The sequence below is a fragment of the Myotis daubentonii genome, chromosome 21 (assembly GCF_963259705.1).
Source record: "Myotis daubentonii chromosome 21, mMyoDau2.1, whole genome shotgun sequence".
In the NCBI taxonomy this organism is placed as follows: domain Eukaryota; kingdom Metazoa; phylum Chordata; class Mammalia; order Chiroptera; family Vespertilionidae; genus Myotis; species Myotis daubentonii.
In genome coordinates, this window is record NC_081860.1 from 18,381,178 (window position 1) to 18,408,487 (window position 27,310).

The following is a 27,310-nucleotide window of genomic DNA, read 5'->3' on the forward strand; positions in this document are numbered from 1 at the left end:
GAGGTTTCATTCCTTTTATTTCTACACCCTTTAAATCATCCCTCACACATTAGATGTTACAAATGGATTTAGTAGAAACAAGGAGTCAAGCTCACTCTTTTCTGAAATAACTGACACAAATAGGGAAGGAAAGAATGACTTTAATTCATAAAAGATCATTAGCAAAAGGCCTAACAAAAGCTAAACAATCATTAATTTCCACTTTAATTAGTAGCGACTTTTATTACAATCAGCTATGTTCCTTGCTGGAGTCCCTGAACGTCACTGATCCCTGGCTGAGGGATACACGGATGACCCCGGTGGCACTTGGACATTTCACAGAAAAACGGAAAATAACTGTAAGAACGGGAAGGCAGCAATTTGCAGCCAATAGTCTCAAGCTTCCTAGTTACCAAAAGCATAGACAATTTTAGGCTAGAAAAATAAGTCAATTTTATAAATTTAGGCTTTCAGATCGAAAAGTGCCCTTTCACAGGTACAAGGACACTGACCGAGTCCCTACAAACCTCACTGCGTGTGACAAGAACAACATGCCCTACAGTTACTGATGCAGCCAGGACTGGGACTCCCTAAGCAGCCACAGGCATGTCCTCAGCTGCTGGCCAGGGACTGGTGGATCGGGGGCTGGAAGCAGCGCACGTGCTCCACGGGCGTGCTCTCTCCATCGCCCGACTTCAGGTACTTGTCCAACACGGTGATGATCTCGTCATTAAGAATCTGGAACTTGCGGATTCTCTCCACCATCTTCTTCAAAGGCTGCCACAGGGAAAATGAGATAGATACGTAGACAAATAGATAATGTCTGAGTGTTTTCTAGAATTCAATGACAAACATTTCAGAAAATGAAAACGATAAAAAGATCTAAAGAGCAGCTGAAAGGCACACTCTGACGACCACAAAGGAAGCCAGGAGACCAGGCAGTAGGCCAAGGGCCTGATCGTGGGTCCCGTGAGGCTCCACATTAACACACAGATCTAAGAACCCTGAAGAGGATAAAAATGGGAGACTTGGTATTTTAACTGTCAGACTTCCTGACTCACCAATTTCATTACGATTCATTTTGAGAATGAAAGGGAAGCTTCACTCGGCGGCACCTTACGTGCTGGGATGGAAAACATCCCCCGAGAAAGAAGTTGTCATAGACTGAAAGCATGCTTTACTATGAAACTTCACCGTAGGACACAAGGCTTTTGTCCACGTACCACGTTTTTGATAATCTCGTCTTTGCCATCATGTTTCTGGACTTTCAGCAGATGGTAGCAGAAATCCAGGACAGCAAAGCGCCGCTGCTGCCCAAGGAGAACGATGATCATGCAGCCGGCCCAGTGCAGTCCATCGCCAAAGCACTGCCTGCAAACAAGAAGCTGTCAGCACCTGGCCAGTGTGGCTCAGTGACTGAGCGTCGACCTGTGAACCCAGGAGGTCAGGGTTCAATTCCCGGTCAGGGCACATGCCAGGATTTCGGGCTTGATCCCCACTGAGGAGTGTCCAGGAGGCAGCTGATCAACAATTCTCTCTCATTACTGATGTTTCTCTCTCTCTCAATTTCCCTTCCTCTCTCTCTAAAATGAATGGAAAAATATTAAGTGAGGACTAAAAAAAACAAGAAGCCATGAGCAGAATGGGCGACCAATGAAAGTCTTTCCTGCATCCGTCTCTGTCTCCAGACGTCCACGACCCAGGCATCTGCTGGGAAAACTGGGCAGCTGGTGGCGGGTCCCTGTTCCTGGTGAAGACCCCTCTGGGTTCCTCTGGACCCCGTTTCCTAACCTGTTTTTCGATCACACACCCTCCTTGAAGGACTTCAGGAGGCTGGGGCCCTCGCTGGAGGAATGCACACCCACGTGCCTAAGTTTCCTGGGTCGACTCCCAGAGGCTGAGCCCCGAGTCACGTGAGACCTGCACTTCAGAAGCTTTAAAGCTGCTCAGCACCCGCCTCCCTGTGCCCGGAGCACACACTTACTCGACGGTGAACTCGTGCGTGCCCACAGGGATGCAGTACACAAACTGCATGGCGCTCCACAGTCTGTGGAACTCGACGCACTCGTCCACGTGCATGACCCCGTTGCTGGGCAGAGGCCCGCGCCAGATGGGGTCGTCCAGGAAGGCCCGGACCCGCGTCAGGATGACCTCGAACATGGACAGGCCGCAGCAGAGACGCTCCTTGGTCAGCAGGTCCCCCTCTCTCGCTATGGCAATTTGCTGCGGGAAGGAAGGCGCGTGATGGGGCCCCACGGGAGGTCAAGGGCTGAACCAACAAACCCTGTTTTCTCTCTGACTTAATGGAAAATGATCTTCACTTGCAGAAGCATCAAACCAAATAAAGGTCAGGTATTCCCTACGTCTTGCACGATTCAATGGGGTTCACGGCCGAGGACAGAGCGACGGTGCCTGCAGAGAACTGCGGCAACGTGTGCAGACACTTCCATCGTCACCACACGGGGCAGGTCTAGGAGCAGCTAATGGGCACAGGCCCGGGACACTGTGTCACAGCCGACAAGTCACAGGAAAGCCCCACAACCAAGCATCGTCCGGTCCAAAAGGGTGACGTGCCCAGACTGAGGACCGTGGAGCTCTACCCGGATACCTGGCCTCCGGTCGGACCCCCCATCCCTACCCCTCGTCTGTTCTTAAACACCCGGGACCAAGCCTTCTTCATGAGGAATGGACACCAGGAGCAGGCGACACCTCTGCAGACGGCTCACCTGCCAGGGGGTGTTCTACGCACGTTCACGGGAAGCAGCTGATTCCCGATCTGAGATGCCCTGTGACCAGGTCCCCTTACGAACGCCCCCTGGAGACCCCGGGGCCGAGTGGACCCGTCCAACACCCTGATGCCTCCTGGCCTGGGCTCCCCCAGAGCCTGCACGCCCAGCCTCACCCAGGCCTGACGTGGACGCCCTATGAACAGCGACGGCCGCCCAGGTTACCTGAGGGGTCCCCAGTCTCTCAATCAGAGGGACGAGGTGCAGGGGGGCGTACTTGGATTCCAGTCGCTTCATTTTGGCATCGAGCCTCTCTCCCTCTGCAGTGGAAAAAATTAGCGTACACTCTGTCTTTGTGCGAATGATCACAGCAGTTACAGTTTACATAAGAAAACAAAGGGAAGGCTGTGGAAGTGACATGGTCCGTGCAGATTATCGTTGAAAATGCACGTGCAGAACCGACTCCTTTGATGTTTTAACTCAAAGCGACAGGAATGACTTTCTGTTCAACCTTCACTTTTGAAAATTTACTGAAAATATAATCAGAAGCGAAGCACAGCAGAGTGAACTCCAGTCCCTCTGGGCCCACACCCCGCACCCAGCCCATCTGCTGAGAAGCACGTGAGGAGAGCACATCGCAGGGAGCCCCGAAGGTTTCCGCTTTCCCGTTTATTTAACGTCCTGGACACCGGCTCCGCCGGGGGCGCGGGCTCACCTTTCACGTGGACCCTCGGCAGGATGTTCTGGAAGGGGGCTGCGTGCAGCAGGTCGCACACTTCCTCTAGAGACTGGGACGGAGCAGAAGGTGGCGTTAGGGAGCCAGTTCACAGGGGACGGACAGAGCCGTCTGGGGAAGGTGGCAGGGGACGCTGGACGGCGCGGTGTGAGCGACGCGGTCCACGTACACGCGGACTTCTCCACGGAGACGCCCAGTTCCCGCCCATGTGGAGGGTCAGTTCCATAGGGGGGTCCCTGTGTGGCTGTGTACCATGCTCACGCACTAGAACATTCTCACATGCACTACACTGCACTTCTGGGTTTCAAGGGTAGGGAACATAATGAAAGTGAACGTCTAAAGCAGGGGTGGGCAAACTTTCTGACTCGAGGGCCACAGTGGGTTCTTAAACTGGACCGGAGGGCCGGAACAAAAGCATGGATGGAGTGTTTGTGTGAACTAATATAAATTCAAAGTAAACATCATTACATAAAAGGGTACGGTCTTTCTTTTTTTTTTTAGTTTTATTCATTTCAAACGGGCCAGATTCGGCCCGCGGGCCGTAGTTTGCCCACGGCTGGTCTAAAGAGTTATGAACAAGGCGGCGCTGTCCTGCCCTTCCCCCCGAGTCACCCCACAGATGTAGCCCCTCACCAACGCCCCTTTTCCCCGGGGGGTGATGGCCATGCTGGGGCGGGGTGGGTGCTCGCTCACCAGGCTCTGTTCGATGAGCAGGCAGAAGAGGATGGCGTTGCCCACCTCCCGCAGGTTCTGGAAGCACACGGTCTTTAACTCCGCATACTCCACAATGTCCTTCAGCTGGTGGTGGAAGAACTCCAGGATGCCTGGGGGCGAGAGGGGGGCAGAGTTGGGGGTGTTGGAGGGCCGAGCCCCCACGGCACAGCCTGTGCCCACAGAACACCCTCTGGCACCGCCGCCAGGCCCGGGAAGGAGACGCCACACGCCCTGACACCAACATCTCCCGCAGGGGTGGTCCGTGTAGCAACGGGCACTGCCCCTCGGCTCCACAGCCTCTTTCCCCCTCAACCCCGCGCCGTCCTGCGAGACGCCTGTGCTCACCGGGGGAGCCATACTCGTGCCGGGGCAGGCGGCAGATCTTGGGCATCACCTCCATCAGCGTCTTCACGTACTGCAGGATGGTGCCCTGCAGCTGCGGAGACAGGGGCTGCGTCAGCCACCAGCCGGGCCCGTCCCTGAGGTGGGGCGGCCCACGGGACCAGTGACGCGGGGTCTAAAACGCGGGGCGGCGTGAAGGACTGACAACCCTCTGGGCTGTGAAACCAGTGAGTGCAGGTTCGGAAACAGCTCCCAGCAGGAGGCTGTGGCCACGCGTGTGGCTGGAGGCACGACCCAGGGAGGGCAGGGCACGAGGAAGCGACGCCCACCAGGCTGGTTTCTGGATTCCTCAGTTAGAACAGAGACCAGGTCACTGTGGGCACCAACCACCTGCCAGGGGCCACGGCTTTGAGGGCGGCTACACTGGGGTCCTGGCAGGGGTATGTCATGGGTCACGGCTGTGGCAACGACCCCACTCATCTGTATTCTAATTGCTTTTGGGTCCTGACCTCCATAGTGTAGATTCTGTCATCTTAGAATCCCATCCGCTTCTGCGTTAAGCACTTAAATTACATGGACAGACACTGAGCTTCAAGCTTTCTCTTGATTAGTTTATGAAACATGGAAAGACATGAACATCAATACTGGGCAACAAAGAATCTTGAAACAATGGGCTCAGGTTTTACCAAGGTCTCTCGGATAAGTGCACGGAACACATACGCATGACAGCGTCTCACCTGGGGAGGAACTAGCTCCCTGAGTCCCGTGAGCTGCTCTAGCAACTTAACCCGGGGGCGGGGGGGGGGGGCCCGCAGGAGCCGCTGACCGATGGCAGCGGATCGGAGGCTCAGGCGACAGCCCGGACATGCGGTTGGAGTCGGGGGCCTGGGGGCAGTCTTGTGGGGCTGAGCCCTTAACCGGGGGAATCTGATGGGAACTGGGCAGTGCCAGAACTGAGCTGCATGCCAGCTGGTGTCTGACATTTCGGGGAGGGGGAAAGCCCCCCCGACTGGAATGGGGCCCGGCCCTTCCCGGGAGGCGGGGGGGAAGGACGTGCACCCGAGGGACATACCAGGCTCTTGACGACCTTCAGCAGCTCCTCCATGACGACCGCGATGCCCTGGTAGCCGAGCAGCCGGCAGATGACCTGGAAGTGTGGGGGCCCCACGAAGTTCCGGTAGCTTCCGTAGATGCTGGAGTAGGCCAGGTTCAGAGCCTGCGGACACAGGACGCCGGCCGCATGAGACCTCTCTCCACGCCTTCACAAGGTGGCCCCACGCGAGGTGACGCCTCTGGGCAGCGGGACCGACAGACAGAGCTGTGGGGAACCTCTCTCAGAACCAACCCCACGAATCTACCCCTTGAGATGGCGTGGCCCCCCCCCCCCCCCGGGGCTGCGCGGATCTGGGGTCAGTCTCAGAACGCCCTCCCTTCAAAGGCCAGACTTCTGGCCCCTCCTCAACCCCTCAGACTCCGGGGCAGGAGGAAGTGAGGACCCCGACAAGGAAAACCAGCTCGGCGCCCAGTTCCTCTTTCCCACGGGCTCCTCGGTGCAATAAACGCGCTGCAGGCCGCGCAGCAGATGGAAGCAGCCTCCCTCTCCCCTCGAAATCCCACGTGTCCTCGGAACCCAGGCCGCTTCTACGTCTACCGACCCGGCTTCCCTTTCACCCAGTGCCCTCCTGGCCGGCCCCACGGACACGCACTGTTTCTTTCTCAGCTGAAAGGGCCTAAAGGGGCCCCTTTGTGTCATTCTGTGAACCGGCTCCTCTCTGCACCTTCGAGGGGGACGTCCTGCCCAAATCTCAGCCCCGAGTTTCCAACCACAGAGCCCAGGGCTGCTCAGCCCACAGGGGACACCACTTCAAAGGGAACAGCACAAACACCAGCGAGCAGAGGGCACACACACCACAGAGGGCGTGCGGAAGAGGAAGCCTGTCGTGCCCGGCCCTCCCTGAGAGGCTGCTATTACCCCCCCGTGCTGCTTCCAGTGGGTGTATCTTTCTCTCTCTCTCTTTTTTTTTTTTTTTTGCTAGAAAGGCAAGAATTTGTTGACTGCAGCAAAAACACATTTAGAACAATGAAACAAGGAAGAGCCTAGAGCAGTGATGGCGAACCTTCTGAGCTCGGCGTGTCAGCATTTTGAAAAACCCTCACTTAACTCTGGTGCCGTGTCACACATAGAAATTTTTTGATCTTTGCAACCAGAGTAAAACAAAGATTTATATGTTTGATATTTATTTTATAGATTTAAATGCCATTTGACAAAGGAAAATCAACCAAGAAAATGAGTTCTAGTGTCATAGGTTCGCCATCGCTGGCCGAGAAGAAGCAAAAGGAGAGCCCGGCCTGGGCTGCCGTGGTTCCCTGAGAAGTCAGAGCAAAGGGGGCCTTAGAGGCAGGTTCGGGGGTCCAGGACGACCTGCCGCTGCCCACTGCTCCCCCAGGTGCGAGACTTGGGAGGTCCCTTGGAGTTTAGGAGATATATGCCTCAGGGGGACGGTGAGGGGGGATGGGAAGGGCATGGCCATGCTCCTTGGAGAGAGAGCATGTTATTATTATTATTTGTTTTTTACAAATAGTTTATTGATTTTTTTTGGAGAGAGAGAAAGAAAGAGGGAGAGATACACACAACCCTGGCATGTGCCTGGGTCTGGAGCTCAACCAGTGACCTTACGGTGCACAAGATGACACCCAACCAACAGAGCCAGGGCTATGGGTGTATCTTTTGTAATCTGAGTCACTATGTTCGGAGTTTTATTTGTTTTTTTTGACTCAATAAAATACAGCCCTGCTCCCCCCAAAAATCAGCTGTGGTGAGATGAGTTGTGCACCCAAACCAAAAGCCCAATGACGTGCTGCCCTGTCCCGGGAGGCTCAGTGGGTGTTGTCCGGTGCCCCACAGGGTGGCCTATTCGACTCCCGTGCCTGGTCAGGGCCGGGCCGGGGCTGCAGCCTCAGGGGCGAGAGGGGGCAGCGGATCGACACTCCAATGTTTCTCTCTCTCCCTCCCTCACTTTCTAAAAATCAACCAATCAATAAAACAATAACATTTTATACCTGGCATGATAGAGCTAAACCATCGGAACTGAACTGATTTAAATGAAACTTCAACATATGCTAAACGGTGAACTTAACGATCATCACACACACACAGGAAGCCTACCTTGGACCCATGCAGATACTGTGGCTGAGCATTTGGCTGTTTGTCTCTTTGAAATTCTTGGGAAAACGGTAACACTGTCCGAACAAATCTAAATAAGAACAAGGAAAAGGAAAATGTAATGACGTTTAAATATTCATAATTTTTCCATTAAACATCAGTTAAATCTTTCTGCTAATTAACTGAAATAATAATCAGAGAAAAACTCAGAGAAATCTAAACTAGAATGTGCACGAGATACAAACTCTGTGAAGGCTGGTACATGTGCCCAGAGCTCAGAAACGAAGAGCATCAGGGAGCCCAGCAAACAGTCTCCAAACCCAGGAGAGCCTGTTCCGTGGCAGCGAGGACACGACCGGGACCTGGGGGGCCTGGCCTGGGCGGCTCGGACCCCAGGGGGCTCACCGGTTGGTGGAGCCTGGTCCGTGGCAGCGAGGACACGACCGGGACCTGGGGGGCCTGGCCTGGGCGGCTCGGACCCCGGGGCGGGGGGGCTCACCGGTTGGTGGAGCCGTTGTAGCAGTAGTTGGGCAGGAAGTCGTAGTTGAGCTCCCAGAAGACGTGCAGCGTGATCCTCCCGTAAGGCGCGGACACGTTGTGGTTGGCCTCCCGGAACATGGCGTCAAAGCTGTCCAGCGACAAGTACCTGCTCAGCAGCTGGTGTGTCATGCGGTTGATTTCCAGGAGGCCGTCCAGCTCCTGCGTGAACACAGGACGGGAGTGAGGACAGAACGGGGCCCAGACAGCGGCATCCACTCCCCACGGGGCGGCGCCATAGGGGGGCGGGAGGGAGCCGACACACCGGGTGTGGTCAGCGAGCTGGACCAAGAATGCGTGAGGCAGGGTCTGCCAGGCGGCAGGAGTGGGTTTCTCACACCCAGGTTTCTCATGGCTGCTCGGTTGCCTTTAACATGCCCCTCCTGCCTGGCCGGGGGGCTCAGCGATTAAGCATCGACCTATGAACCAGGAGGTCACGCACAGTTTGATGCCTGGTCGGGGCACATGCCCAGGTTGTGGGCTCGATTCCCAGTGCGGGGAGTTGCAGGAGGCAGCCGGTCAATATTTCTCTCTGACATCTATGTTTCTCTCTCTCTCTCTCTCTCTCTCTCTCTCTCTCTCTCTCTCTCTCACCAATAAAAACATATTAAGAAGTTTTTAAATGTTGTTTCCATGCTGTTGCTTTGGCTTTCTTCTTCAGGGACCATATGATATGAATGATATGTATGCTGGACCTCTGTTGTCTATCCACTGTATGAAATTCTCTTTAAAAGAATTCTCTGCTAAAAGAAGGCCAAGCTTAATGAGTGCCTATGTTTTGATTTCTGGACAGAACACTGAACGTGTCATTGGTTCAATGTGTCGAGAAGGACGAAAATACAAGCAGCTACGATCCTTGTGACTTGTATCCAACTCTGGGCCGAGCCCGAGGGAAGAAAGGGCACTTACGACGACGGAGGTCAGGTCTTCACTTTCAAACCGTCCGATAGCCAGTTCCAGGGACTTGTACATGGCCACCGAGACGCGCTGCGTGATCAGGCGATTGAGGTCTATGGACCTGCCCAGGAGCTGGGGGTGGGAGGGTGAGAGGGTGAACTGCTGAAACCATGTATGTGCACGTCCCCCCTGGAAACTCGTAAGAGGAAGACATAATGCACCACATTTAAACATGTTTCGCTCCAACATCAATGTGTCTCTCTTTCTCCCCCTCTCTCTAAAAATCATTAAAAAGATAATTTTTTAAAAAAAGGAATCCGGGCGGGGCCTGGTGCACAGCGCTGCAAGTCTTCCCTCGTGTTGCAGGCTATCCAACAGAAACTGTTTCCTTTAAACTCTCAACACTTTATAAGGAAGCGTCCCTGTTTCAGACGCCGGTCCAGGAGCGCCATGCGGGCAAGGCCCTCACCTGCACGTGCCTCTGCTTGAGCAGCGTCTCGTAGCGGTTGGAGGGCGGGAGGTGGATGGTGGCCCCCTGGTTCTTGCATTCGGATCTCAACCGTTTGTCCAGAAGCAAACTAGGATGGAGGGAAGGGAGGACATTGCTCACAGGCTCTGAATTTTAATGCGAACATCAGATCAAGCTACCCAAGGTGCCCTCCCCAAACCACAGAACACATACTCACCTTCCAGCCATCACCTTATAATATGCGAATATCTGGTCAGCCAACTTGTAAACAAACTGGTCAAAGCACAGGTTCACCTGAAGAAGAATAAAGCAGACGTTACATTTTAATTCCCTGCACGGAGATCAGATAACCCTTTCGATGAAGAACACGTGATATATGCAGGGTGGGGCAAGACTAGGTTCACAGCTGTGAACACCCGAAACACAGAATTTATTGGAGTGACATCTGTTAGTAAACTATATAGGTTCCAGACGGAGAGTCTATCGCACGTCATCCGTCTATTGTACTGTGGTCCCCGCCCCAAGTCACGTCTCCTTCCATCACCATTTACCCCCTTTGCCCTGTCCTTCCTGCCCCCACCCTTCTCTCTGGTCACCACGGTGTTGTGTGCGCAGAGTTTATTCTTGTGTTATTCTTGTTAACTGTATTATTTTCCATATGACAACGGTAAACCTGCTTTTGCCACACCCTGTAGCAACATGGGTGGATGTTGAGGGCACTGTGCTAGGTGAAATAAACTGGACAGAGACAAGTACTGTATGGTCTCACGCGTGTAATCTTAACAAAACCACACACTCAAATGCAGAAGAGTGAGTGGGGGTTGCCAGGGGCACAGGGGACGGTGGTCAGAAGGTCTGCATGTCCAGTTTTGCAGGAAACACGGCCGGGGATGCAAAGGACGCAAACGGCTACGGCAACCGGCAGAGGCTCTTGTTGGGAAGACACACACGGGAGGCCATCGCCGTGTCTGTAGCACGGGCAGCGCGTGCACGTGTCCGCGCCGTCACCACGGGCGAGCTGCCGGGAGGACCGGCTCCTCCCCTCCGGCTCCTGCTGTGACGGAGCAGCCGCACAGAGCCGCAGACAGAGGGCTGACCCCAAATATCGATGTCAAACATCGCTGCTGTTTAAACCTCATTGTGTCAGAGGGCAGGTTTGCTTCCTCCGACCCCCAGACAGAGGACATGGAAGAGCTCCTTCCAGGTGCCTGGGGACTCACCTCTGCCTCGATTTCGTCGTAGAGAAACTGCTTGTTGAACCGGGTGAGGGCGTAGTGGGCGCTGTCGTTGTAAAGGTCCAGGGAGTAGAGGACATACCTGCAGAGGGGAGCGGTCAGCCAGCCTCGCACACGCAGCTTCCCCGGACCCGAGAGCTACCCCGCTCTGCTCTGCTCTCCTCTCCTCTCATGAGGAAAACCAATCCCTTCAAATGCCAGGCTCGGCTCCTGCGAGGCCCTGAGGGAGCAGCCTGGGCATCGAACCCACCCCGTGGGCCATGCCCGAGCCACAGGCCTCCAGCAGCTGCACCGTCTCCCTGATCCTGTTTCAAAGGTGTTTGCCACAAGGACGTGGCATCCTATCCTATTTAATAAAAGGGTAATATGCAAATCGACCGAACGGCGGAATGACTGGTCGCTATGATCTGACCACCAGGGGGCAGATGGTCAACCCAGGAGCTGCCCACAGCCAGTGGCGGTGGCGGCGGTGCCAGCAAGCAGGCGGTGCCAGGCCGCCAGCCAAGGCGGGTGCCAGCGGGGGGCAACCCCCATCACCCTGCCAGTTTCCCTGCAGAGATGTGACTGGCAGCAGCAGCGGGGGGGGGGGGGGTGGGGCGAGTGGGCAGTGCCAGGCCGGCCAGGGCGAGTGTGAGCGGGGGCCCAATCGCCCCGCTGGTTGCCCCACAGATCGGCCCTGATCGCTGGCCGGGCCTCTAAATTTTTTTTCTTAATAAACACAACAATGAGGACTTTTTATTTTTAACAGTATATTATTTTTGCCTGGCTGGCATGACTCAGTGGCTGAGTGTTGACCTATGAACCAGGAAGCCACAGTTCGATTCCTGGTTCGGGCACAGGCCCGGGTTGAGGGCTGGATACCCAGTGGGGGCTGTGCAGGAGGCAGCTGATGGATGATTCTCTCTCATCATTGATGTTTCTCTCTCACTCCCTCTCCCAACTTCTCTGAAATCAATAAAAACGTTAAAAAAAAAAAAAGACAAGAAACCTGTCCCTTGTATGACTCTCTTGTCTCTCCCCTAGAATCACGGCATCAAATTAAGCACCGAGAACAGCCCAGCCCCGCCTCCACCTCTCACCTCCCCAAAGCCAACAGAGCCCCCGGTCACCACCGCAGAGCCCGCAGGGCCCGGGACACTCACTCCATCATGGACGCCTCCTTGGTCTCCAGGATGTGGTCGGTCAGGATCCAGGGCATGGACATCTCGATGGGGAACTGGATGCGCCGGCCCATGGTGAGCTCCAGGAAGAACTCGCGGAACCACAGCTGCGAGAGGTCACAGCACTGCTGCAGCGTCTCTGGGGGTGCGGACGGCAGCGGGTCAGTCTCCGCCAACGGCACAGACTCACAGACAAAGACAGACAGACAGACAGACAGACAGGGCGAGGGCCGTGCACCAGGTCCTTTGCCGTCAGCCCGGAGCCATGCGGGGGTGGTGAGTGGGCAGGGTCTCGGGCCCCTAACACTAGGTACGGGACACCTGACTGCAGGCAAGCCACCTGGGCTGTGCCCGCTCTCACCCAGGGAAGGACAGAGGGAGCGTCGGGGCTGTGGATCTGACAGGGACATCGGTGCCTCTCGTGGGCCCTGTGGGCCTCGGGGGCTGGGAGGAAAGTGCTTTTGAAAAGGAGCAGTGAGACCAGGACGGCCCTGTTTTGCTGGGGAGCAGACGTGGCATTTCCTGCACACTCCGTGGGGTCTAGGTAGTGCAAAAGGACTGTTTTTTATGCTTCTGCCCTGCGATGGAGTGAAAAGCAAAAAGCTCGTTATTCACTGCAAACCTGCAGCGTCCCAGCCAAGACGGGGCCTCCCGCTGGGAGCACACGGCTGTGACAGGACAACCAAGGGCCCCCACCGGCGCCCTGGTCCAGGGGCCCTGCGTCTCCCCGGGGCAGCTGCCTGAGCCAGGGGACCTGCCCACTGCGCACATCACTGCCAGAGGGGACGCTCGCTGGTCGTGTCAGACCCTGTGCGGCTGAAGGGCCCCACGGCCCCACGGCCCTCACCCGTCCACAGGCCATGCCGCTCGGAGGGGCACCCGGCCGGCCATGCGTGTACGGCAGCAGGTGAAGGTGGCTACAGGGTCACCACACGTCACCACCTGGTGCGGGTGCGTGCGGGGACCTCAGCGGGGACGGTCAGCAGGCGGAAGCGTTCTGGACGGTGTTAGCGGTGTTAGAGCATGCTGGGCCGGGCGCTGGTCAGCAGTGTCTCTTACCGCTGAAATTTATCAAGTGAGTGTAGAAGAAGGACTCTCGATGGAATTTTTCTATGTCCAATATGGTGGGCCCCTCAAGGCTACTTCTCAGGGTTTTCTTGGAGCCACTTTTGTCTGCAATGAGGGACTCTAGCATGGTTCTCACCATGTAAAGCTGCGTTATCCAGGGACACGTTGGCGGGAGAAAACACACAGGGAGCGTTAGTCGCGCCAGACGCTGCTCAGCCCCAGGAGGCTGCTCCGAGGCCCTGACCTGAGCCGGGCTCCGCTAAGGGGTCTGGGCGCCCATCTAGTGGCCGCGGGCTGCTGCGTGGGAGGAAGGACCTGCGAAGGGGCATCCGCCTCCGTGCCCTGAACGTCAGCAAGGTAACGAACCATGTCTTACCCCCGAAGGTTAAGAGAGGCGGGTAGGCGTAGGACTGCCTCAGAAACGCGTTAACCACATGCACCAGCCTCTCCATGCCCAGAGACTTGAGCTGCCGCAGCAGCTCAGCGGAGCTCAAGGACTCTGCCATGGTGCGCACCAGGTACAGCTAGACACGGACAGACACGGGAGAGGCGGAGAGAGCGTTAGTCACAGGACACGCGGAGCGGGGACACACACACACACACGGGACGCAGGGAGACACCGCGGACGGACCCGGACGGGGCTTCCTCCCAGATACCGAGCGTCCCATTCACAGCCAGCAACGTGCTTTGCTGGGGATCCTGGTGGCCGGCAGGCGGGGCCGGGCCCCCACGGGAGGAGAAAGCAGAGGGCGGGGGGCAGGTGTGAGTCAGGAGAAAGCTGCTTGGGGGCCGAACGAGAGAAACAAAGCGGTGGTGACTCCATTCCGGGCACAGAAGCTACACTTTTAAATCTCTCCACGCTGTCTCTTCAGGAATAATACTCTGCAGCACAACGTGAAAACGTTCCCGTGCCCCGAAACAGCCTCTGAGAAGCAGCGTGAATACAGACGGACGGTCACCCGTATTTTGGACTCGGGCGTTGGGCCGTCAGACTAAGGTCTGCATGCAAGTGAGCGAGCCGGGCAGTCCCTGGGCTGTCCCGGGCAGCACTCGGACCCACGCGGGCCGCGGACAGAGGGGCCGGAGAGACACAGGCAAGACGGGATTTGTCCGAGCGTAGAGGTGACCGTACTTCACTCCTGACCGCGCTTCCCGACCCCCCGCTCAGGGTTGGCCCTCTTGGGGGACAGGCAGAGACGGGGGACCAGGGACGAGAACCTGCGTACTGGAGGGTCCCACGGCGCGGCGAGGCACTTTAATGTCGAAGCCGCTTTTGGGGTCCTTCTCGCCCCGCAGGGCTGGGTCGTTGAAGGGCTCGTGCCCCGTCTCCCAGTCGCACACAGTCTTCCTGATGGCCTGCAGGACACTAAACACGGCACGAGCGCTGACGCCGTGGGGCCACTGGCCACCACAGCATCTCACCGGACGCTCACCCAGCTCAACAGGGAATTTTAAAAATAGATTGTGGCCCGGCTGCAGTGGCTCTGTGGTTGAGTGTCAACCAAGAACCAGAGGTCACGGTTCTATTCCTGATCAGGGCACATGCCCAGGCTGTGGGCTCCATCCCCAGTGTGAGGCGTGCAGGAGGCAGCCAATGGGTGTTTTTCTCTCTCTCCCCCTTCCTCTCTCTCTAAAACCAATAAAAACATAAATATAAAAACCTTAATATGCAAATAGACTGAATGGTGTAATAACTGAACAACCAGTCACTATGATACGCACTGACCACCAGGGGGCGCGCGCAGAACATGACGGGCATTGGCCGCGGCCTGATGGTGGAGCAGGTGAGTGGGGGGCGCCAGACCAACTGTCATCGGGACGAGCCTCTGGTGGTTACTGAAAATTCTTTGCTACCGCACGCCACCGTCCTGCCTGCCACTCGCACCCGCTGCCGGCGCCGGCCCTGCTCGCACTCGCTGCTGGTGCCTGGCGCTGGCCCCATAGCCCGGCGCCATCAGTGGGTGCCAGCGGCGACTGCCAGCCCTGATCATCCCTCAGGGGTTCTCCGCCTACCCCTGCTCCTGAGGGGTGACTGGGACCAGCAGCCGCCGCTCGCACCTGCTGCCGGCGGCGGCCTGCTCGCGCCCACTGCCGGCGGCGGCCCGCTCACACCAACTGCTAGCATTGGCCCCAGTCGCTCCACACCATCAGTGGGTACAAGTGGGGCCGGTGCCAGGGGCGCATGGGAGCGGCAGCGGCGGGAGCGGGGCTGCTGGCAGACAGGGGACAGGGGACCGGGGGCTGTGGCGGGAGGGGTGGGCACGGCGCGGAGGATGGGATGAGACCTGCCCCTGTGCCAACCGTAGCCTTGTGGCCATAGTTCCTTGAAAGGCGCACGAATTCACACACTGGGCCCCTAGTCTATAATAATAAAATCATAATATGCGTATCGACCAAATGGCCCAACAGCAGAACGACCATCTGGAGGACCAAAGTATGACACGCATTGGCACCAGGCCAGTCAAGGTGGGTGCGATGTGATTGGTCAGGGGGCTGCCATTGCCCCATGATCGCCCAGCAGAGGGAGGCCCAGGCCACTGGTGAGCAGGGTGATGAATTGGGGAGGGGCTCCGCGATCACCCCAAAGAGGGATGCCCAGGCAACCCTCTGAGGGGCAATCAATGTGGGGAGGGGGAGGGGGAGGGGAGCCTCAACTGATCAGCCCAGAGAGGGAGGCCCAGGGCACCAGCTGGCGGATCGATCAATGTAGGGGGGGCTCTGCAATCACCCCAAAGAGGGAGGCCCAGGGCACCCTCTGTGGGGTGATGGATGGGGGGCTCCGCGGAACAAGGGAACTGAGGGTTTGTGGCTGCGGACGCGGGCAGCGTCAGGACAAGGCGGGTGCGGGCGGGGGCGGGGACGGGGCTGCGAAGCCTGCCTTGCATGAATTGTGTGCACGGGGCCTCTAGTATGGACATAAGAGGAACATTGACTGCACGGCCAGGGCAACCCGCACCAGCCCTCCGATCCCGCCCGCGCGCAGGCGCTGACCTCTGGATGACGTTCTTTTTCTTCTTGATGGCCTGCCGCAGCGGCTCCCGCAGCGTGACCTGGGAGAAGTCCTGCAGGGCGGCGTAGACCGTGTGCCGGATGGCATGGTTGAACACGCTCTCCATCCGGCCCATCAGCACCTGCAGGCCCTTGATCATGGCGATCACCTGCGGGGACACGGGCTCTGGGGTGACGGCCGATGCACACGGCCGGCCTCTCCCCACCACTGGGCTCTGCTCGGGTTTGTTCCATGGCTGTGCTGCTTTTCAAACAGACGAGGACTGTCTATTTGCTAATGACAGAAAGAAACTCTGCCCCAGCCGGTGTGGCTAGTTGTTCGGAACATCATCCCATACACAAGATCATGGGTTCGATTCCCACTCAGGATTGGTGATTCCTGGTCGATGTTCCTCTCTCTCTCCCTCTCCCGTCCTCTCTCTCAATCAATAGAAACATATTTAAGAAAAAGACAGGAAGCTGTAAGTGAAATGAACAACTGGTGTTCACCAAGACGCCTGAAGACAGAGGGAGCCCAGGCGCCCACCGCCCCGGGCACACACAGAGCCTGGGATCGGGGCTCCCAGGGGGGCAGAGGGAGGGGCTCCCGGCTCTTGGGTGCCAGGTGACTTCTTGTCCCCCTGGACCTGCCCCAGGGGAGGTGTCGGCAGAGATCAGTACCCACGGCCTATTTTATTCTGTTTCGACAACTGCGACAGATGCAAAAGGGCTGCCCCACAGAGAAGCAATGACAAACGTAGGTGGTTTATTCCCGTTTTCCTCTCCTTTGAAAAGGGAGCCCACATGAGCCGGTGGCAATGGAGGCAGAGACAACAGACGGACGCACCTCCACGAGGGCGAACTTCTCCTCGCTGGTGTAGTTGTAGCGCGTGGCGCGCTCATACTCCTCAGCGTTGTCGGGGCAGTCCTTGTTGGAGTACTTGTCCGTCGGGTGCACGAGTTTCCACGAATACTAGTCAGAGAGACAGGGAAAAACAGACTGCAGTGCTCGGCTGCCGGTCGTGTAGGAGGCAGACAGACAGGGGCAGTGGGAAGGACAGGCAGACAGACAGGGGCAGTGGGAAGGACAGGCAGACAGACAGGGGCAGTGGGAAGGACAGGCAGACAGACAGGGGCAGTGGGAAGGACAGGCAGACAGACACGGGCAGTGGGAAGGACAGGCAGACAGACACGGGCAATGGGAAGGACAGGCAGACAGACACGGGCAGTGGGAAGGACAGGCAGACAGACACGGGCAGCGGGAAGGACAGGCAGACAGACACGGGCAGCGGGAAGGATAAGCCAGGAATGGAAGGTCACCGGGGTGGAAAGCAATGGGCAGGATTGGGGCCTACAAGGGGCGGCTGGTCAATGTTTCACTGTCACATCGATCTCTCTCTCTCTCCCTTCCTCTCTCTGAAATCAATAAAAATATATTTTTAAAAATATCGTAACGTTACAATTTAAAGGCTATCAATGCCAACAGATGAGGCCATTGATTTGTAACACAGGTGCCTGAAACATATGTTGAATTGTCTTCCATTTAAATTGACATATAACCTTATTTCTAGGCCCCAAAATAAAAAGCCAATTTGTTCTTGATCCCAGAACCAAAGTTAATGCAAAAAAAATATCATTGAGTCCATATCTTGATGAGTCTGGGGGGGTGGGGAGGGGAGGACGCTCTCCAGGTTCCCGGTGTTCCCGCCTCCTGGCAAGCGAGCGAGGGCGCCTACCACTTCCATCACGTGCGCGCTCCACTGGGACAGCAGCTGCAGGCCCTGCAGCGCCAGGTCGAAGAGCTTCCGGTACTCGGCGTCTGTCTTCTGGGCCTCCTGGCGGCCGGAGCCTGTGACAACCTGGAGCATCAAGGAAGGAGCATCGACAAGTCGTCCCACATGTAGAAATCTGGCCGAGTCTCCCCCGTCCCATCAAACCTGCTCTAGGAACCCACCCCAAGGGCCATGGCCCAGAAATGTGACATGATGGGGCACAAGACCCATCGGGCCCTGGCCAGCACCACTAATGGTTAGCGCCTCAGCCTGAGCACTGAAGGGTCCAGGGCCCTTACCCGCTGTCCTAACCCCTTAAGTCTGCAGTTTGCTGAGGAAAAGGCATCTGCTACACCCACAGCCCACAGGCCCTCCTGGCCGCTCTCTCCACCTGTGATCTCGTGTGTGACCCCCAGGGCCATGTGCCCTGCAGGACTGTGAGTGATAAGCCTAGTTTTCTCTAAGCTGCGTGACGGCTGTAGCTGAGGTGGGTCCTGCATTCACAGTAAGGCCCCGGGGCCGGCCTGCCGACCTCGCTGTTGCTGTAGCGCGCCAGCTCGGAGATGAAGCGCATGTGGTCCTCTCGGATCTGGATCATCTGCTCACAGATGTTGTACTGGGGGCTGCTGCTGGAAGACGTGCACGTCCACCTGGCGGGAGGGGAGCGGGTCACCGGAGGGCCGCCTGCTCCCCTCCCGCCTGTTTTTAAAAAGTCATCGTCATTTCTCCTTCGTCACCAAACTGCTTCCTGACGGCGATGCCTAGTGCAGCCCAGGGAATACAGCCAGTCACGCTGTGATAACTGTGTGGGGTGCCAGGTGTGTGCTGGACATACCAGGGGGACCCCTTTGTGAAGTATATGACTAGGTCACCACCATGCCGCACCCCGGAAAACAATGCAAAGTCATGCTGAATGTCAACTGTGACGGAAAGATCAAATTAGCCCTGGCCAGTGTGCATCAATGGTCAGAGCATCGGCCTGCATACCAAACGGTTGTGGGTTCAATTCCTGCTCAAGGGTACGTACTTAGGTTGCAGGTTAAGGCCCAGGTCCGACTGGGGAGCATTCGAGAGGTAACCGATTGATGTGTCTCACATAGGTCTCTCTCTCTCTCTCTCTCTCTCTCTCTCTCTCTCTCTCTCTCTCTCTCTCTCCCCTCTCCCTCCATCCGTCCCTGCAATGGAAAACATATCCTGTCTAGGTTGTGGGTTTGATCCTCAGTTGGTGTATGTAGGGGAGGCAGCCAATAGATGTTCTTTGCTCACGTCGATGTTTCTGTCTCTCTCTCCCTCTCTCTTAAAAAACATAAAACACAAAACAAAGACAATAGGAATATCTCAGAACATCCTATTGGGCAGCTCACGGTCATACCGAGATTTGTTTTCCTCGTAGTGGGCGCTGGTCTTGATGTATCTTGCGAGTTCTATCTGCATGTCACCGAACAGTGGGACCACCTGGAGCTGCTGTAGTCAAAGAAAAATATAGGGTCAGCATGTATGTTCAGTGACCAAACGTATAATTACGTGAGTGAATAGCCATTGGTTACTGTTGGTTAACAGCATTCTCTGCAAATCATTTAGTGCAAAAAAGTGGTGAACACTTTTTGTTCTACATTCACTTCAAGAACAAAATACAAGTACCAACATTCATGAAATCATTTTAAATATGTAAATTAATCTGACTTTGGTTAGATCTATGGTCATAAAAAATTCAACTGCATTTCTAATACTAGCAACAACTAGAAAATGAAAATTTAAAGAATTTGCAAAAGCATCCAAAAATAAAGAAATTATGTATGAATACATTAAACAAAGTATAGACAATACCTCTAAGCAAAAATACTACCAAAAATTCCAGAGAACATTTTAAAGTTTTAAGTGAATGGAGAAATATATCAGGTTCACGTATTGGAAGACTTGGTAATTTAACAAAGTCCATTCTCCCTAAATGAATCTATACATGCAATGGAATCCCAAATAATATTCCAAGAGGAAGGTGTTTTACAAGTGGTGAGTATGTGTGGCGATCACAAGCCAGTTCTAAAATGCATTTTGAAAGGTGAAGGGATGATACGCACGACAGTCTTGAAGAACATAACTGAAGACTTCCTGGTGAGCAGACCTACTCTACTGGGAAGCCACAGCCACTAGGACTGTGTGGCCTTGGAGCATGGATGGAGACCAGTGGGGCAGGACAGAGGACCTAAGATAGAGCCACAGACAGACATCTGGTTTATGACCCACGAAACACAGAACAATGTGGGAAAAGATGGTCTCTGCAATGAAAGGACAGGTCAGCTACATATCCATATGGAGAAAAAAAATCCAAGAATGTCAACCCCTGCCCTGGCCAGTGTGGCTCAGTTGATCGAGCGTGGTTCCATGCACAAAAGGGTCGCAGGTTCGATTTCCAGCAAGGCACGTGCCTGGGTTGCAGGCTCGATCCCCAGTAGGGGGTGATCTGGAGGCAGCCAATCGATGATTCTCTCTTATCATTGATGTTTCTGTCTCTCTCTCCCTCTCCCTTCTTCTCTCTCTAAAATCAATAAAGATATTAAAAGAATCACAATGAACCCTAGCTGGTTTGGCTCAGTGGATAGAGCATTGGCCTATGTACTGAACGGTCCCAGGTTCGATTCCAGTCAAGGGCACTGGGTTGCGGGCTTGATCCCCAGTAGGGGGCCTGCAGGATGCAGCCGATCCATGATTCACTCACATCATTGATGTTTCTATCACTCCCTCTCTGAAATCAATAAACATATATTATTTAAAAAAAAAAAGAATCACAAAGAGGGAGAGAGAGAGAGAGAGGGAGAGAGAAGAATGCCAACCCCTACCTCACGCCATACAGAGGCCAGTTCCAAGGGAAACTATAGGTCTAGATGGAAAAAGAGCGGTGATGCATCCAAAAGCTAACACATGAGCCTGCTGTATGGAAACATTCCCTAAAGTAGACATTAAAGAAGGACACATGGATAACAATGAAATGAAGAACCTCTATTCATCAAATGGCACTGTTAGGAAAGTGAAAGGAGAGCCACGTAGGGGAATGGCTGCATTTTGGGGCACATGCACCTAGAATACGTGCGGAAACAACCGAACAGGGAAAACCGAGAAATGTCAAGTGACGTTTCATGAAGCACACAAAGGCTAAGGCATCGAGGCCCAAAGAGCGCATGACACGCCCAACCTCCAGATGGCGCCCCTTCCGAAGGGTTTGGCGAGGAAGTGGAACAAGGGGAACGCTCACTCATTGCAAAGCAGCGCAGGCCCATGGAAACCTGTGAGGCTGTATCTACAAACACTGAAAACCTTTATGCTCATGACTCCAATCCCATCCCTGGGTTCACGTCCAACAGAAATGTGCAGATGTCCCTAAATCTGAGCAGTCCCGTTCACCCCGGCGAGAACCCAGAAACCACCACATGCCCATCACGACAGAATGGATCAACAGACGCTGGTGTGACCATCCGATGGCGACCCCACGAGGAAGCTTAAGGACTGCCGCTGCGGGCACCCACAGGACAAGTGTAACTGAGTGACCAGGCAGACAAGGGACGCAAGGCATGGTCCCCTTCATTCGAGACCACAGCCCGGCAGGGCCTGTGTGGGGAGGCGGGGAGGGAGCAGGCACAATGTCCCAGGACCCGTCACGGTCACACGTCTATGGAAATGTCACTCACTCACCTTGAAAAACTTGTCGATTTTGGACAAGTTTATTCTTTTCTTGGCGTCTAGTTTATAGATGTTGCTGACACTCCCATCCATCAAGTACAGACCAAATCCCATGACCTGAAAAAGCACAAAGTGGCATAGAAAGCTCAGACCTACAAGGTTAATTGCCCACAAGCACCTACAGAAATGACACTTCACTCTTTCTCCAGAAAAGGCATTTTAGCCCTGGCCCAGTGACTGAGCATCGACCTAGGAACCAGGAGGTCATGGTTCCATTCCCGGTCAGGGCACATGCCCAGGTTGCAGGCTCGATCCCCAGTAGGGGGCGTGCAGGAGGCAGCCGATCAATAGTCCTCTCTCATCATTGATGTTTCTATCTCTCTCTCCCTCTCCCTTCCTCTCTGAAATCAATTAAAAAATATATATATATATATATATATATATATATTTTAAAAAAAGGTTGACGAAAGGATCGCAGACAAAGCACAGCCTGTTGGCCAGATCCTGGCTGTCCCACCCTCCTGTGTCTCTCCCTCCGTGGGGCCCTCAATAGCCGTCCCCACCCACGTACTTTGAGAAGCATGTGTTTCTCGCTGGGCGTCAAGTACATCCTGTTCTCGTAGTAATCCACGCACAGGTTCACGATGTCTGCTAGGAGCTCTTCGTAGCCAGCGATGACTTCAAGCTGTTGCTGCAGAGACTGGAAGAGGGGAGCCCCATGCCACCACCTGCTCCAGGTCCGCTGTCCCCTGGAGCCCCAGCCACACACCCCACCAGCCAGAGCAGGAGGGCTCGAGCCTCACCTGTGTGATCTTGTTGTGGTTGGCCAGGAACATGGAAAGGTTCTGCGACTCCTGGATGGACTGCGGGTCTGCCATTTTCCGTAGAAACTGAGCAGCCCTTTGTAAGCAGGGAAAAAAGAAAACAGGTCATCAACTAGCATGCTTCATGATTTAAAAAAAGAAGAAGAGCCCAGTGGGGGCGGCTCCGTGGTTGAGGGTGGACCCATGAACCAGGAGGTCATGGTTGGATTCGGGGTCAGGGCACATGCCCGGGTTGTGGGCTAGATTCCCCAGTCGGGGGCGTGCAGGAGGCAGCAGATCGATGATGCACCCCATCTGATGTCAATTTCGTTTTAAAGACACAGCAGCAGACGTATGATTTCAGAGGCAATGTAACTACAGCCCATTCACATGCAAAGTAAAAACTCTTCCAATTGAATTTTCTAGCTCGGATTCCTTGCGTGGCAAGAGGCAACATCAGCCAGCATCTTGTCACCTGGTTCTAACCAGTCATGCCTTCAGCAGCACTGGGGACAGACTCTAGAGAAAGTCTGTCTGTAGACAGCTGGCTCTGCCCTGACCGCCCACCCCCTCCCTTCCACCAGCCACCCACAGAGTGTTCCAGAAGCACACGCCACGCCATGCCCGCCTTTTCCAATGATCTTCTCCGCATTCAAAGAGAAAACCGCCCCGAGGAGAGCGGGTCTGGGAAACCAGGAAGCTCCACGGGACCTCACTGTAGCGTTCCACAGGGCCAGCTCCGCCCACTGCCGGGACACCATCACCTGACCGGGCCATCCTGAGCAGAGCGTGAGGAGGGGCGGCACCCTCAGGCTGCAGATCCCACCTGCCCCTCACCAAGACGCTCACGGAGCCCAACGCCCGTGCAGTGACCCCAAGGCTCTGTGAGGAGGAAATGGTCTTTGTGCTTCTGCCACCCAAGGGTGCTGAGCGCTCAATAAACATGTGAGTCAAGGGCACATACCTACCTTGGTTCCAGGCATAATCCCTGGCCCAGGTCAGGGAGCATGCAGGAGGCAACCAGTCAATGTGTCTCTCTCACACCCATGTTTCTCTCCCCTCTCCCTTTCACTCTCTCTAAAAATCAATGGAAAAAGAGACCCAGGCGAGGATTAACAAGCAACAAAATCAAAACAGGCCTGGGCCTGGCCAGTGCCCACCGCCAGCAGCTGCAATGACTTCCACACACCCGGAGGCACACCCACTGTGTGCAGGAAGCACAGTGCACCAGGTACTCCCAGGCGCTCTCCAGGGGGCTCAGGCGCAGCGCTAGGCTCACCTCTTGTAGGCCGAGTGGTCGTTCTTCACGCTGCACTTCATGTTCTTCAGCTCGTCCAGCACCGCGAACATGTTGATGAACTTGCCCAGCGTGACCAGGTAGGCCTCCGACACGAAGTCCTTCCTCCGTTCCGCGTGGCACAGGCGCCGCACCTCCCCACAAAAACGCTCGATGGCATTTCTCTGAGCACGGAAAGAGGGGGTCAGGAAAGTCGCTGCCAGCGCAGGGACAGCTCCACGTCTGGCTTTCACTACAGTGTCCAGACCCACCCGCCCTGGAGGCGTGCTCAGTGGTTAGCACGTTGGCCTGCATACTGGAGGGCCGTGGGTTCCATTTCTGGTCAAGGGCATGTACCTGGGTTACAGGTTCAAAACCCACCCCCAGTTGGGACCCGTGTGGGAGTCAACCCATCGATGTGTCTCTCTCACATCAACATTTCTCTCTCTTTCTTCCCACCCCCTCCCTTCCACTCTCTCTAAAAATAAATGAGAAAGATATCCTCAGGTGAAGACTAACCAAAAAATTAAATTAAAAAAAATAAAGTCCTCTCCCTGCGGCCACTTTTCCTAACCAAGGAGCCAGAAGGAGCTTAGGTGAGGACCACCTGAGCAAGCAATGAGGGTGAGTTTGAGAAAGAAAACACCTGAAAAATGGGATGAATATAAAGTATAAATTGGCAGAAAGACAAAAGTACTTGGAACTGAGAAAGCAGTCCTTATACCCTAGTCGATTTGGCTCCGTGGATAGAACATAGGCCTGCGTGCTAAAGGGTCCCAGATTCGATTCCCAGTCAGGGAACTTGCCCAGGTTGCACGCTTGATCGCCAGTGTGGGGCAAGCAGGAGGCAGCCGATCAATGATTCTGTCTCACCATTGGTTTTTCTCCCTCTCCCTCTCTCTCTGAAATCAATAAAAATATATTTTAAAAATTAGTAAGTAAATAAAATACAGAATTCTGCATCCCTCTCACAAAACGAAAAATAAATAATGCAGTCTCCGTGAAGAAAACACAAATTGGCTCTCAAGGAGAGAATTGAAACAAAAGTGTTTATTCTGAAAGAGCAGGCAACGCTTTCGCCTGTCTGAGGCTTAGCTCCCTTTTGTCTCTGAAGCATCTGTTTGCTTTAACTCACACACAGGTGCTGTACTGAGTTCCTGGGGACAGTGACAGCGGCACTGTCCTAACCTCGGCACCAAACCCTAGGACCATTCTGCAGTCCTACCTGGAAGTACATAAAATTCATCAGTTTTGTGACCTCAGGCTCAAGGACCTCCACGGTTTTCTCATAAATTTCCACTCTGTTAGGCTGCTCATTACATTTCACCTGGGAATAAACAGGTATGACATAAAGAAAGGCTTCAACCAGCGAGAAATGAGGGAGGGAAGTCGCTGCTAGCGCGGGGGTCCCTGACTTCTGATGGGTAGAATTCCGGCGGGGCTGGGCTGGGCTGTGCCGGTTGGGCTGTGGCCTTGCTGAGCTGGGCGGAGGTAATGAGGGGCGCGGCCTGGCTGGGTGGGGCAGAACAGCAGGGTACCTGTGGGATGGCCCGAGAGCAGCTCCTCCAGGTATACAGCATGACGGCGTAGCCCTGGCCCTCTTCCAGCATCTCATTCTGCAAGGGGGCGCATGGCAAACGTCAGGCACGCAGGGGAGCATCCCTAGCAAAGGAGATGCCACATCGCTAACAACTGCAGGGATCACCTCTCCCGACTGCCTTTGACAGACAAGCACCAGGGCCTGCCTGCTGAGTAAGAGACAGCTGTGAGGAGGCTGGTGGCACTGATGCAGTGGTGCGGCCATGACCACACCGCTCCTCCCGTACACCCAAAGGTCACGGGTTCTATTCCCAGTCAGGGCACATACCCAGGCTGTGCGTTGGATCCCCGGCCAGGGAGTCTAAGAGAGGCAGTCCATCAATGTGACTCTCTCATCTCTCTCTCTCTCTCTAAAAATCAATGAATATGTCATCATGTGAGGATAAAAAAAAGTTACATTGTGTACATTTACAAAATGTGAAGGTATAAAATACACAATTATAACAATGCACTTCATTTACACCATCTGTATCACAAGGGGGTGCATGTGTGCGGGTACAAGAGAGGGAGAGAAAATGGGCTTCCTCAAAATTGTCTCTGGGCTGTTGATAAATTTTCAGAAAGATCAGGTATCTATACTAATAAAAGGGTAATATGCTAATTAGACCAGGAGACCTTCCGGACATAGCCATTGTGGTGGGGCCAAGGCAGAGGCAGTTAGGGGCAATCAGGCCAGGAGGTGGGGGGGCAGTTGGGGGCGAGCAGGGCAGCCTGGGAGGGCAGTTGGGGGCCATGAGTCCAGCAGGGGAGGGCAGTTGGGGGCCATGAGTCCAGCAGGGGAGGGCAGTTGGGGGCGAGCAGGATGGCGGGGGGGGGGGGGGGGAGTTGGGGGCAATAAGGCTGACAGGCAGAGTGGTTAGGGGCGATCGGGCAGGCAGGCGAGCAGTTAGGAACCAGCAGTTCCGGATTGGGATAGGGATGTGTGGCAGTCAGACATCTCCTGAGGGGTCCCAGATTGGAGAGGGTGCAGGCAGGGCTGAGGAACACCCCCACACACACAAATTTTGTGCACCAGGTCACTAGGTGTTTAATAACAAGAAAAACAAAGGCTTTTTAAAAAACGAACAAGGCATTTCATTCACTCTTCTCTCCTTCCTCAGCAGGTACCCTTTCAGGATGATAGAAAAGAGGGGACACCTGCCACTCGGATGTGCCATTACCCCAGTTGAAAATTAATACACGGGGGGTGGGGGGATTACCATGCCAGAATGGACAGTTGCTTGTTCAATGTATCTTGCAATACCGGTGACAAATGCATTTCTGTCTTCAAAGTTAGTGTTGAAATTTGGCTGAAAGGAAGAGAAAGACCATCACATGGAGGCCCGCATCTCAGGAGGTCAGCGTCACAGGCGGTCTGTGTGCGGCCACCGGCACCCACCTGGTAGAGCAGGGAGGATGGTGGGGGCTCAATGCAGGGCTGCTGGTCGGGCAGAGGCAGCTCTTCCAGGAGGTCCACGTTGGACAGCGCGTCCTCCAGTGTCACCTGGGCCGCCATCCTGGCCTAGAACACAACACGAAGCCACCTGTGCCGTGTGGAAGGAAGGGCAGGGCACCTGCCTCTCCTGGTCAGGGCTCACCAGCAAGGGCATCACCATGCAGCCTTGCTGGCCTCCAGGCGTGTCTCGACGCCGGCACCCGGGTCACCTCACACGGTGTCACTTCCCGGCACCCTTCCCACCGTGGGCCACTGTCTTTAGAGGGCTCTTTGGTGGGAGGGTCGGAGATTCCTGTGAGCAGGTTACCCACGAGGACTCCTAGCCCAGGGCCAGCCGACAGCCACTGCTAAGATGAGGGTTGGGGTGAAGGTGCCACGCAGCCCCAAGGCTGCGTGGAGCAGCACAGACGTAAAGCTGGATGTTATCCCAACACGGGTGCGATCTCCAGGGGACGGGACTCGGCACCTGCAGCCTGCCTCCCGCTGAATGCTTCTCCGGCCCGAACGGGACCCCGGGAGCAGCTGTTTATGGCGCCTTACTGACGTGGCTGTGACTGACCAGAGGCTTCACAGCACCCCGAGCAGACACGGAGACAGAAAGGAGAAGGAAGCCCGCAGGAGCAGGAGCCTGCAACCATTCTCGTCACTGAGGGTGAATCAGCAGGAGCCAGGCAAGGAACCCAGCGGGGCCACGGGGACCTCACCGGCCGGCATTCACAGAACGCGCCTGCCAGCG

At 55.2% G+C, this 27,310-nt stretch overlaps 1 protein-coding gene across 3 annotated transcripts; it reads right to left on the reverse strand.

The window, feature by feature from the left end:
* On the reverse strand, positions 1-26,640 carry CYFIP1 (cytoplasmic FMR1 interacting protein 1). Of its 3 annotated transcripts, none has more exons than XM_059678123.1 (30): positions 26,518-26,640; positions 26,339-26,428; positions 25,079-25,156; positions 24,766-24,867; positions 23,544-23,725; positions 22,265-22,361; positions 22,033-22,161; positions 21,474-21,578; positions 19,159-19,250; positions 18,319-18,436; positions 17,751-17,873; positions 16,862-16,987; positions 16,018-16,184; positions 14,245-14,392; positions 13,018-13,171; positions 11,941-12,097; positions 10,784-10,880; positions 9,781-9,857; positions 9,564-9,672; positions 9,107-9,226; positions 8,160-8,359; positions 7,664-7,751; positions 5,570-5,713; positions 4,501-4,591; positions 4,135-4,265; positions 3,421-3,493; positions 2,931-3,025; positions 1,964-2,202; positions 1,203-1,350; positions 1-756 (listed from the first exon to the last, which is right to left on the reverse strand). In XM_059678123.1, exons 1-30 carry the CDS (start codon positions 26,632-26,634, stop codon positions 592-594), a joined length of 3,762 nt encoding a protein of 1,253 aa, XP_059534106.1. In that variant the 5' UTR covers positions 26,635-26,640; the 3' UTR covers positions 1-591. The 3 variants fall into 3 exon arrangements, with proteins under 3 accessions (XP_059534106.1, XP_059534107.1, XP_059534108.1); XM_059678124.1 differs by lacking the exon at positions 13,018-13,171 and adding an exon at positions 13,403-13,550; XM_059678125.1 differs by lacking the exons at positions 14,245-14,392; positions 16,018-16,184; positions 16,862-16,987; ... (9 more) ...; positions 26,339-26,428; positions 26,518-26,640 and adding an exon at positions 13,403-13,540.
* Between the last annotated feature and the right edge of the window lie 670 nt (positions 26,641-27,310).

Bases quoted from the DNA above. Each gene is read 5' to 3' on its own strand.
- CYFIP1 (XM_059678123.1), bottom strand. From the start codon at position 26,634: ATGGCGGCCCAGGTGACACTGGAGGACGCGCTGTCCAACGTGGACCTC. The intron at 23,726-24,765 runs GTAGGACTGCAG...TTCCGTGCTCAG, and splicing joins TGAATTTTATGTACTTCCAG to AGAAATGCCATCGAGCGTTT. The intron at 19,251-21,473 runs GTGAGTGAGTGA...CTTTGACTACAG, and splicing joins AAATCGACAAGTTTTTCAAG to CAGCTCCAGGTGGTCCCACT.